General features: G+C 42.1%; 1 protein-coding gene across 3 annotated transcripts in view; it reads left to right on the plus strand.

The window, feature by feature from the left end:
* The window catches only part of LOC124147718, a 166,616-nt gene extending 155,710 nt beyond the window's left edge, over window positions 1-10,906 (plus strand). For all 3 annotated transcript variants that reach the window (XM_048381166.1, XM_048381167.1, XM_046518457.2), the window contains one exon: window positions 1,692-10,906. In XM_048381166.1, the coding sequence (XP_048237123.1) occupies window positions 1,711-3,669 (1,959 nt within the window). In that variant the 5' untranslated portion in view covers window positions 1,692-1,710 and the 3' untranslated portion in view covers window positions 3,670-10,906. The remainder of the gene's footprint in view (window positions 1-1,691) is intronic.
* Window positions 10,907-11,450: the final 544 nt, after the last annotated feature.

The raw sequence follows: 11,450 nt of genomic DNA on the forward strand, positions 1-11,450 counted from the left end.
TCTCTTTTTCTAAGATAGGTATTTCTAAAATATTTAGTTACTTTATTATACCCCCGTTTACGAAGTAAATCGGGGGTATATAGCGTTCCGTCGGTCCGTCCGTCCGTCCTTCCGTCCGAACTTTTGTACGGCCCATAACTTTTTAACCATGCACCCTAGCTTCACCAAACTTGCTACACACATTTACTACAATGAGTACTTGTGCCTCTTGCTAGTTTGAAGATTCTGAATTTTTTTATTTTTGCCGTTTCCATGGAAACATTAAGAAACTTAAACTTTTAGGGTAGGTGTTTTGTACGGCCTATAACTTTTTAACCATGCACACTAGCTTCACCAAACTTTCTACACACATTTACCACAATGAGTACTTGTGCATTTTGCTAGTTTGAAGATTCTGAACTTTTTAATTTTTGCCGTTTCCATGGACACATTAAGAAACTTAAACTTTTTAGGGTGGGTGCTTGTACGGCCTATATCTTTTTAACTATGCACCCTAGCTTCACCAAACTTTCTACACACATTAACCACAATGAGTACTTGTGCCTTTTGCTAGTTTGAAGATTCTTAATTTTTTTATTTTTGCCGTTTCCATAGAATCATGGTGAAACATAGATTTTGGCTAGAGTTTTTGTACGATCCATGTTTATAATATTATGTATCCTAGCTTCAGCAAACTTGCTACAATAACTTCTATGATTGGTTTTTTTCTTTTATAAGATTCTGAAAGTTTTCTCTTTTGCTGTTTTCATGGAAACATGATCGAATTTAGAAATTTTGATGACTGGTTTTGTATAGCTAATATATTTTCCAAAATTGTTTCCACTCATGTAGATCATCATAAGTATCTGTGCTTTGTGTTAGTTTGAATTTATGAATCTTAACCATATCTGTTAAGGCTAGATGGAAACAACAGGGTCAATTGTCACTGGAACTCAATCTTAGTTTTTAAAACATTGAAGTTAAAATCAGTTAGAAATATGTAATATTTCATTAATTAACAAACTATTTACTATTTGTTGTTGACCAGCGGGGATAACGGGGGTATGTGAGCTTTGCTCACTTCTTTCTTGTTTAATCTGATTGTCCGAATTAAAAAAAAAGGTTAAGTGTGCATTGCATGGGGCGCACTTGTTAACTTCCTCTCCATTTTCACATTTTACTATAGATGCATATCGGGAAATCATTCACCGAGATCACAGTTTCACGTTTAAGTATTAGGTATAGTAACCTTTCAAACTATTTATACACACATGAAAAAACTCGTTTATTTATAACAAAACACCATAATATCTATATGATAGTGGGCTATTTTATTCGCATTTACGATTTTCCTCGATATTTTAAACCAGTAAATACACCTTATGCAGCTTAATAACCTCTTAATGCATATTTATAATGATATACATGTTCAACCAAATAATACAACAGTCCATGCAGTTGCTATATTACTCTGTCATGTAGAGTTATGTTGTTTATGCTGCATAATACATTAATACTCTGCTTTAAGCATCTGTCTCAGGGGAACAGATAGACATTACACTTAGAATCTATCGAGGATATGCAGTGTGTGCCTTAGCCGTTCAAGCTGTCAATAGAATACTTAAGGTATCGTGACGTTGATATGCTCCACAGGTTTTGAGTAAATATTTATGACAACACGGCTCTTTACAAGCATTGTATGTATGTTGCAGGTGTTGTGCAGACAGGCAGATGATGTTGCTGCAGCTCCTACCCCTGTGCTCCCTGCTCTGTGCTCTGTCAAGCACCCGAGCCACGTGCAGGTTCCCCGAGTTCCTCCAGAGAGAAGAACCTTGGGCTGCAGACTATGGAGAGGGAACATTTGTTGCGTACGTCAAGGGAACGTACATGCAAATTAACCAGATCAAAGGCGGAAGTGGTAGTGCATATGCTCGAAGATGTATACAAAAAACCTCGAATGGCAAGTATTTGGTGACTCACGAGGAGAAACAAAAAGAGCACCGTTTTGTTTGTATGCAGTTTCTTCGAAGAAGTGCCAATATTGTTCAACTGAAAGTATCTCGTAACTCGAATCGGCGCTCCATTGACTTGTGTCAGGATCGTTTAATGGCCCTGGATCACTGGCCTATCGTGCAGTTAAGCCAAACACCCGATCAGCGCATTACTTGTCCTTTTGTCGGCGGCTACAACGTACAGATGCAATTCCCTAACCACACTATAGTCTGTGCCGATCATCTTCTTTTGTTAAGGATTGAAAGTGAATGTGAAAAGGGGGAAGGAATATTGTTCGATTTCCGGGACGAACAATGTATCCCACCTTCTCTGCCTCGAGATGTGAAACAAAGAGCATACTGCATTGCTCACTGGGAAGAAAATGGCCAAACATTTGTTATTCTCCAACATGCGACTGTTCACAAACAAATGTGGTGTCTCCGTATCAGTGATGCCCTGGGGGATATGAAAGGAGCATATCTTATGCTGGACCTTGTTTGTCATCCTAACGAGTCGGAAGAGGAAACGTTGAACTATTACTACATCAGCATTGAAAAACAAGTTCACTCAAGTATCTGTGCTGATGCCGTAGATGGATGTTCTTTGATCAAGGATTTTTGTGACACAGATTTTCGGCAGCACTGCTCAAAAACATGTCGTGATTGTGAGTATGAAAGTGAAATTGGCTTGTGTACGTTTCCCGAACATATGAGAGGGAAATGGATCGACGCAAAAGGGAGCAGAGAAAATGAAATCAACATCTACGATTATTCTATGAATATAAACGACATAGGAAGATTTCAGTGTTTGGAGATGCAGAGCGATTATTATCGAGATCGACGAGTCCTTCTTGAGTTGTTCGACAACGGGTGCTACCCGCGATACGCCTGTGTAGAACTGGAGAAGATAGCCCTTCCGGTCATGAAGTACCGCTTAGGACGCAGACTCGACTGGCCTCTGATACCAACGCATGATCAGAAGAAACTTATCTGTGATGATGAACGATTTAAGTCAAAGCCTAACAGTCTGTATGACAACAGTTTGAAACCACCAAGGCTACTCATACGCAAAGAAAAGATCCATTATGTAAGCTGCGGGCTCCCACCGTCATTGCAATACGGGCTGTCTTTCAGAGAGGAGGGAGAAGACTGCGGTGGTTGTCTGTACTACAGCCCTGTTCACGAAGATGACAGCATCAAGGTGCAGCCTGTCAACTGTTCCTCCCCTAACCTCTCCATCGATTATAGGTGTGTGGCATCCTTCCAGTTCGGCAATGATACGCATGCAGTTGTCGCCAAAAGTAGAGACACATACCTGTGTTGGGTGTTCACAGACGACAGCAAAATCAAGGTTCTTACAGCTGGCGATTGTTTCTCCTATGAATTAATGGAGACCGCCAAACTTCAAGGTTATTTCACTATCACTGAGGAAAATCTGTGTCAGAATATCATGCGAGTGTTAAAAACAACTACCACCACAACAGAGAAAACAACACAAATAACATCCACTTTAGGTAGAATCGAGTATACTGTGATCGCCCCCGAGGAAGCAGAGATTGAGGTGGAACAGGAACCCATCATTACTCCAAGCTCATCAGTAGGTAATGGTGCCATCCTCAGCACAACACCATTGTCATACCATATGTTATTCTTGCTCATCCCCTGCCTTGTGTTTATATTGAGACACAGGCTGAGCTGAGTGTACCCAGTGGTGTGTGATGACCTTCCGTCATGCACTACCAAGTGCTGAGGTTCCAACTGACCATACGACTATTCATTGATTCAGTCTGCATGTAAGGAAGAGCTAAACATCACATAAACGACTGAATCTATTAACTGAATGCATGTGATAACATTACTCTGATTTGGAAGTCCTAACTACAAAGAACATGACTCCTGACCGCGCTTGACCAGAACCCAAGATAAACAACTACAGAGACATGATGCTGTCTGAACCGGTGATGGTGTGATGTAGCTCCATAGGAGGTCGTTATTACACAGAGTTGCTATTGTATATGTTGAAGAATTGGTGAGATAAGACAGATATGTCACCGGCCATGCAGATTAGGCAGTGTGACTCAAGGACGGTCGGTCTGGTGCATTGGTTAAGGCTGTAGACGTGCCGCAGATGTTGCTGCAGGTGTTGCTGCAGGTGCCTGGACGGGACTTCAGTCTTACAGTTTCTTGAAGTATGGGAGGTTCAATGGTCTCCTAGTTACACCGATGTATAAGTCGATTTATTCAGGGGTCCTCTTTAAGAAAGTATTTTTTTAGACCTTTTCTCTCTGGTTGGCTTCTGACTTCGTAATACTTTGTATACATTTTGCATGTTTGTCTACATGTAATACATTCACTCTAAGCCGTGTACATATCGCTACTGATTATTCCTTCACATCCAGATGCACATGTATAGTTTATAGGTGCAATACTCCATTTCAAGAATTGTTATGATATTGTCTTCTCTAATGTTAAATTGTTTTGATCTTTTCATGCCTCGTAAATCGTGGTATGGGAACGTTAATAAATAAACTTTTCCCCTACTTAATCTCATTATATGCATGTTAACCAAACTCATTGACAATATGTGTGATATTGACAAGCTAACATGGCTCTGAGATCGGCGGTTACACTCCCGTGTTGTTATGTGTGTTTCGTTCTGTGTATGTGTTTGTTTGTACGTATGGTTGTGCGCTCGTGTGCGTGTGTGTGGGTGCGTGTGTATTTGTGTGTGTGATATAGTATGCATTCGTGCATGTGTTAGTATGTGTGTTTGTGCTTGGTCCCATGTTCAGGTAACACAAAACACGTGTGATGAAGGAAGGAGATGACATGTCAATATTGGGTCTTTATTAAAGAAAGTATGTTATGTAATAACAACCGTAGTTGCATATTTTGCTTTGCGCTATGCCAGCATAAGGGTACTGATGTGTACAGACATCCATGGGTTGAGAAGACGACGTTTCCTAATGCTTTAACCGGCAACCTCTTCTGTTGTTGAAGTTCACCTTTATTCCTCGAGATTGGGCTATCTAATGACCAAAGTCTAGGCTATATCTAAGATTGTCTTTGTATTCAATTCCTGATCAAATCATTAGACGTTTACTGTACGAGGTAGTTTTAGGCGATGAACACAACAGCTTTGCACACATCGCCACGCTGATATAATCCAGAACAGTACTATCAGTTAGGTCTTTAAAAATTAAACACAAACATCCATATGTGCAATGTACAGGTGTTTTCAAAAGTAATTCATTACAGTGTACAACACGCTTAGTTATGCCTGAGAAGACTCTGATATTGATTACAGTTCCTATCATGTTGAGTGTTACCTATAACGCTGTGCAATGCATAAACACATATATGCTTCAATTCAAAACCAGAGTTTCATTTTGTATGTTGTGTCTTTTACATATAGTATTATGTGTTTCTCTATCGTAGTCTGACTCTTCTTGAGCTGCGATGTTTCCATGTCTGATGTAACACACCGTTCACTCTTTGTGCTAAGGTCATTATGTGTGTTGTCATGGACATTGATGTGGTAGGAGTTCTTTACATACTCTCCTACTTTCCTTATCTCACCGCTTGCTAGCTGGCTCCATCTCTGAGCCGTGCCATGCCCTGTCACGGGTGGGCTAGTGTCGGCAGTCACGTGTGAGCTAGTGTCGGCAGTCACGTGTGAGCTAGTGTCGGCAGTCACGTGTGAGCTAGTGTCGGCAGTCACGTGTGAGCTAGTGTCGGCAGTCACGTGTGAGCTAGTGTAGGCAGTCACGTGTGGGTTAGTGTCGGCAGTCACGTGTGAAGTAGTGTCGGCAGTCACGTGTGAGCTAGTGTCGGCAGTCACGTGTGGGTTAGTGTCGGCAGTCACGTGTGAGCTAGTGTCGGCAGTCACGTGAGAGCTAGTGTCGGCAGTCACGTGTGGGCTAGTGTCGGCAGTCAAGTGTGGGCTAGTGTCGGCAGTCACGTGTGAGCTAGTGTCGGCAGTCACGTGTGGGCTAGTGTCGGCAGTCACGTGAGAGCTAGTGTCGGCAGTCACGTGTGGGCTAGTGTCGGCAGTCAAGTGTAGGCTAGTGTCGGCAGTCACGTGTGAGCTAGTGTCGGCAGTCACGTGTGGGCTAGTGTCGGCAGTCTCGTGTGGGTTAGTGTCGGCAGTCACGTGTGGGCTAGATTAGGCAGTCACGTGTGGGCTTGTATCGGCAGTCACGTGTGGCCTAGTGTCAGCAGTCCGAGCTGTATATAGCAGATGTGGACAGATACAGCTAATGTTATCACTAATATTGACAGTCGCAGCTATTGTTACAGATTATGTTAACATTCACGGGTAATGCCTATGTCGACAGTTACAAGTAACAGTAGTAGTTAATGTTGGCCGTCATAGCTAATGGCATGGCTAAAGTTGACTTATCAGCTTGACTTACTGCTAATGTAAGCCATCACAGCTACTACTGCCTGTTGTATCATTGACGTCTTTTCCACTACATCTGCTCACAGGGTGAGTGAGTGAGTATGGTTTTACGCCGCTTTTAGCAATATTCCAGCAATATAACGGCGGGGAACACCAGAAATGGGCTTCACACATTGTACCCATTTGGGGATTCTAACCCGGGTCTTCGCCCCGACGAGCGAACGCTTTAACCACTTGGCTACCCCACCTCCCTTCGGCAAAGGGAAATGAAGATACTTAAAAATATGGCTCACCTTATGTCGTCATTGGGACAAACATCTACTTTGAAATCTGTCTAACCAGTCTAACTGCCATCATTTCTACTATGTCATGTGATGGGTCCATCTTGTCTACAATATGCAAAGATACAGCCGGTGGCTGACACAGATGGTGTTATAGCTTATATTGGCTGATACAGCCGATGCTATAGCTTATATTGGCTGATACAGCCGATGCTATAGCTTATATTGGCTGATACAGCCGATGCTATAGCTTATATTGGCTGATACAGCCGATGCTATAGCTTATATTGGCTGATACAGCCGGTGCTATAGCTTTATATTGGCTGATACAACAGTTGTTTTAGCTTATATTGGCTGATACAGCCGGTGTTATAGCTTATACTGGCTGATACAACAGGTGCTATAGCTTATACTGGCTGATACAACAGTTGTTATAGCTTATACTGGCTGATACAACAGGTGTTATAGCTTATACTGGCTGATACAACAGGTGTTATAGCTTTATATTGGCTGATACGGTCGGTGCTATAGCTTATATTGGCTGATACAGCCGGTGCTATAGCTTATACTGGCTGATACAACAGTTGTTATAGCGTATACTGGCTGATACAACAGGTGTTATAGCTTATACTGGCTGATACAACAGGTGCTATAGCTTATACTGGCTGATACAGCCGGTGTTATAGCTTATACTGGCTGATACAACAGGTGTTATAGCTTATACTGGCTGATACAACAGGTGTTATAGCTTATACTGGCTGATACAACAGGTGTTATAGCTTATATTGGCTGATACAGCCGGTGCTATAGCTTTATATTGGCTGATACAACCGGTGTTATAGCTTATGCTGGCTGATAAAGTCCGTGCTATAGCTTATATTGGCTGATACAGCCGGTGTTATTGCTTATATTGGCTGATACAGCCGGTGCTATAGCTTATACTGGCTGATACAGCCGGTGTTATAGCTTATACTGGCTGATACAACAGGTGTTATAGCTTATATTGGCTGATACAGCCGGTGCTATAGCTTATACTGACTGATACAGCCGGTGCTATAGCTTTATATTGGCTGATACAGCCGGTGTTATAGCTTATATTGGCTGATACAGCCGGTGTTATAGCTTATATTGGCTGATACAGCCGGTGTTATAGCTTATATTGGCTGATACAGCCGGTGTAATAGCTTTATATTGGCTGATACAACAGTTGTTATAGCTTATGCTGGCTGATAAAGTCCGTGCTATAGCTTATATTGGCTGATACAGCCGGTGTTATAGCTTATATTGGCTGATACAGCCGGTGCTATAGCTTATATTGGCTGATACAGCCGGTGTTATAGCTTATATTGGCTGATACAGCCGGTGTTATAGCTTTATATTGGCTGATACAACAGTTGTTATAGCTTATGCTGGCTGATAAAGTCCGTGCTATAGCTTATATTGGCTGATACAGCCGGTGTTATTGCTTATATTGGCTGATACAGCCGGTGTTATAGCTTTATATTGGCTGATACAACAGTTGTTATAGCTTATGCTGGCTGATAAAGTCCGTGCTATAGCTTATATTGGCTGATACAGCCGGTGTTATTGCTTATATTGGCTGATACAGCCGGTGCTATAGCTTTATATTGGCTGATACAACAGTTGTTTTAGCTTATATTGGCTGATACAGCCGGTGTTATAGCTTATATTGGCTGATACAGCCGGTGCTATAGCTTATACTGGCTGATACGGTCGGTGCTATAGCTTATACTGAATGATACAGCCGGTGCTATAGCTTATATTGGCTGATACAGCCGGTGCTATAGCTTATATTGGCTGATACAGCCGGTGTTATAGCTTTATATTGGCTGATACAGCCGGTGTTATAGCTTATATTGGCTGATACGGTCGGTGTTATAGCTTTATATTGGCTGATACAGCCGGTGTTATAGCTTATATTGGCTGATAAAGTCCGTGCTATAGCTTATATTGGCTGATACAGCCGGTGTTATAGCTTATATTGGCTGATACAACCGGTGCTATAGCTTTATATTGGCTGATACAACCGGTGCTATAGCTTATATTGGCTGATACAACCGGTGTTATAGCTTTATATTGGCTGATACAACCGGTGTTATAGCTTATATTGGCTGATACAACCGGTGTTATAGCTTTATATTGGCTGATACAGCCGGTGTTATAGCTTATATTGGCTGATACAACCGGTGTTAAAGCTTTATATTGGCTGATACAACCGGTGTTATAGCTTATATTGGCTGATACAGCCGGTGCTATAGCTTTATATTGGCTGATACAACCGGTGTTATAGCTTATATTGGCTGATACAGCCGGTGCTATAGCTTTATATTGGCTGATACAACCGGTGTAATAGCTTTATATTGGCTGATACAACCGGTGTTATAGCTTATATTGGCTGATACAGCTGGTGTTATAGCTTATATTGGCTGATACAGCCGGTGTTATAGCTTTATATTGGCTGATACAACAGTTGTTATAGCTTATGCTGGCTGATACAGTCCGTGCTATAGCTTATACTGGCTGATACAGCCGGTGTTATAGCTTATATTGGCTCATACAGATTGTGTACAGCTCATGTTGGCCAGAAGAGATTGTGTTAAATACACTGCTGTATGTTACAGTTTTTGTTACAGCTGATATTCCAGAATTGGCTGTTACAGCTTGTGTTATAGCTAATGTTAGCTGTCACATCTTTTGATGAAGCTCATGTTGACTGTTACAGAGTGTATTATAGGTGATGTTGGCTGACACATGTTGTGTTATGGCCAATGTTGGTCGTCACAGTTTGTGTTATGGCTAATATTGGCTGTTACAGTTTGTGTTATAGCTAATGTTGATCGTCACAGTTTGAGTTATGGCTAATGTTGGTCGTCACAGTTTGTGTTATGGCTAATGTTGGCAGTCACAGTTTGTGAAGGCCAATGTTGGTCATCACAGTTTGTGTTATGGCCAATGTTGGCCGTCACAGGTTGTGTTATGGCTAATGTTGGTCGTCACAGTTTGTTTTATGACCAATGTTGGTTGTTACAGTTTGTGTTATGGCCAAATTGGTCGTCAGTTTGTGTTATGGCTAATATTGGCTGTTACAGTTTGTGTTATGGCTAATGTCGGTCGTCACAGTTTGTGTTATGGCCAATGTTGGCCGTCACAGTTTGTGTTATGGCCAATGTTGGCCATCATAGTTTGTGTTATGGCTAATGTTGGTCGTCACAGTTTGTGTTATGGCCAATGTTGGCCGTCACAGTTTGTGTTATGGCTAATGTTGGTCTTTCACAGTTTGGCTGTTACAGTCCCTATCATCAAGTGTCAAGGTTCGTCTAATCAATCCCCTGCGATAAGTGCGTTTGTAATATGTTCCATCATGTTACATAAGACGGTTTCATAAACGTAGATGCAGCCTGTGTCAAACAAGTGATGTTTGCTGGTCTCCCGTCGTGTACCCTCAATACGGCCTCCGTGGGTTCTTATCGACAACTTACCATAAGTCAAGTCCCACGTGTATTTATTGTTGCATGACCCGTACATCAATGGCCTCAACGCCCCCTGATGAATGTCCACCGGACCTCCATAATGCAGGACACCTTCCATGTCCTTCTTTAGGCAAAGTTACCTCACTACAGTTTTGTTCTACATCTTGTGTGTTCCCTGAATGCGTCTCCTACATCTGCCTACACTGTTCCCCAAAAGGGTGGTAGCGCCCCTTCCTCTTGAGTCGCGCCTGATCACTGTGGCCATGTCCCCGCCATCTGCCCTGCATGTTCTCTCGGTGTTGGCGACCAGGTAGATCCTTGCTACTTCTTCAACAGCCGCGCGCTCCACAGACTACATGCCCTTCTCTGACTCTCATGCTCTCCTCAGTTTGTAGTCTGTAGGTCCGTTGTGCCTTTCAGCTGTAATCTCGACTATATCATTAATCCATTATTCTCCTTGTGTTCAATTGTAACATTACACGCGATATTAGAGTTACGAAATAGTTGCGGCCGCTTGGTATGCGTTACAAGAAATAGCCATACCTGGGACCATATAACCATATGCAGATTATGCATTTATTAATTTGATTTACAACATATTTAAGAAGCATACTATTGTTTTACGTGCCACTGCACCATATTTCATATCTACAGCACTCGTTATGTCTTGTTTGTTTCTATAAAGGAGGCATATGTGAGTTGTGTCTATTGATATGCTGTATCTATAAGACTTGTTTTTCAATAAATCTCTTTAAAACTGTTGATCTGTTGGGAATGTGTGATAACGTAATGACAAGATATCATATACTACTCGTGTCCCTGTCACAAACTACCCCTTGATGAGATGCAAACACTTCTCCAGCAACCACTGCTCCCAGCTTAAACAGATGCATACAGTGGCGCACTGACCACAGACCCTATCTTCTATACGGTTATACATCAGGCAATGTCCTCAGTATAGATCTATGCATACAGTGGCGCACTGACCACTGACCCTATCTTCTATACGGTTATTCATCAGGCAATGTCCTCAGTATAGATCTATGCATACAGTGGCGCACTGACAACTGTCCCTATCTTCTATACGGTTATACGTCAGGCAATGTCCTCAGTATAGACCTATGCATACAGTGGCGCACTGACCACTGACCCTATCTTCTATACGGTTATACATCAGGCAATGTCCTCAGTATAGATCTATGCATACAGTGGCGCACTGACAACTGTCCCTATCTTCTATACGGTTATACGTCAGGCAATGTCCTCAGTATAGACCTATGCATACAGTGGCACACTGACAACTGAC

The sequence above is a fragment of the Haliotis rufescens genome, unplaced genomic scaffold (genome assembly GCF_023055435.1).
Source record: "Haliotis rufescens isolate VD_foot unplaced genomic scaffold, xgHalRufe1.0.p SCAF_36, whole genome shotgun sequence".
Classification (NCBI taxonomy): Eukaryota; Metazoa; Mollusca; class Gastropoda; order Lepetellida; family Haliotidae; genus Haliotis; species Haliotis rufescens.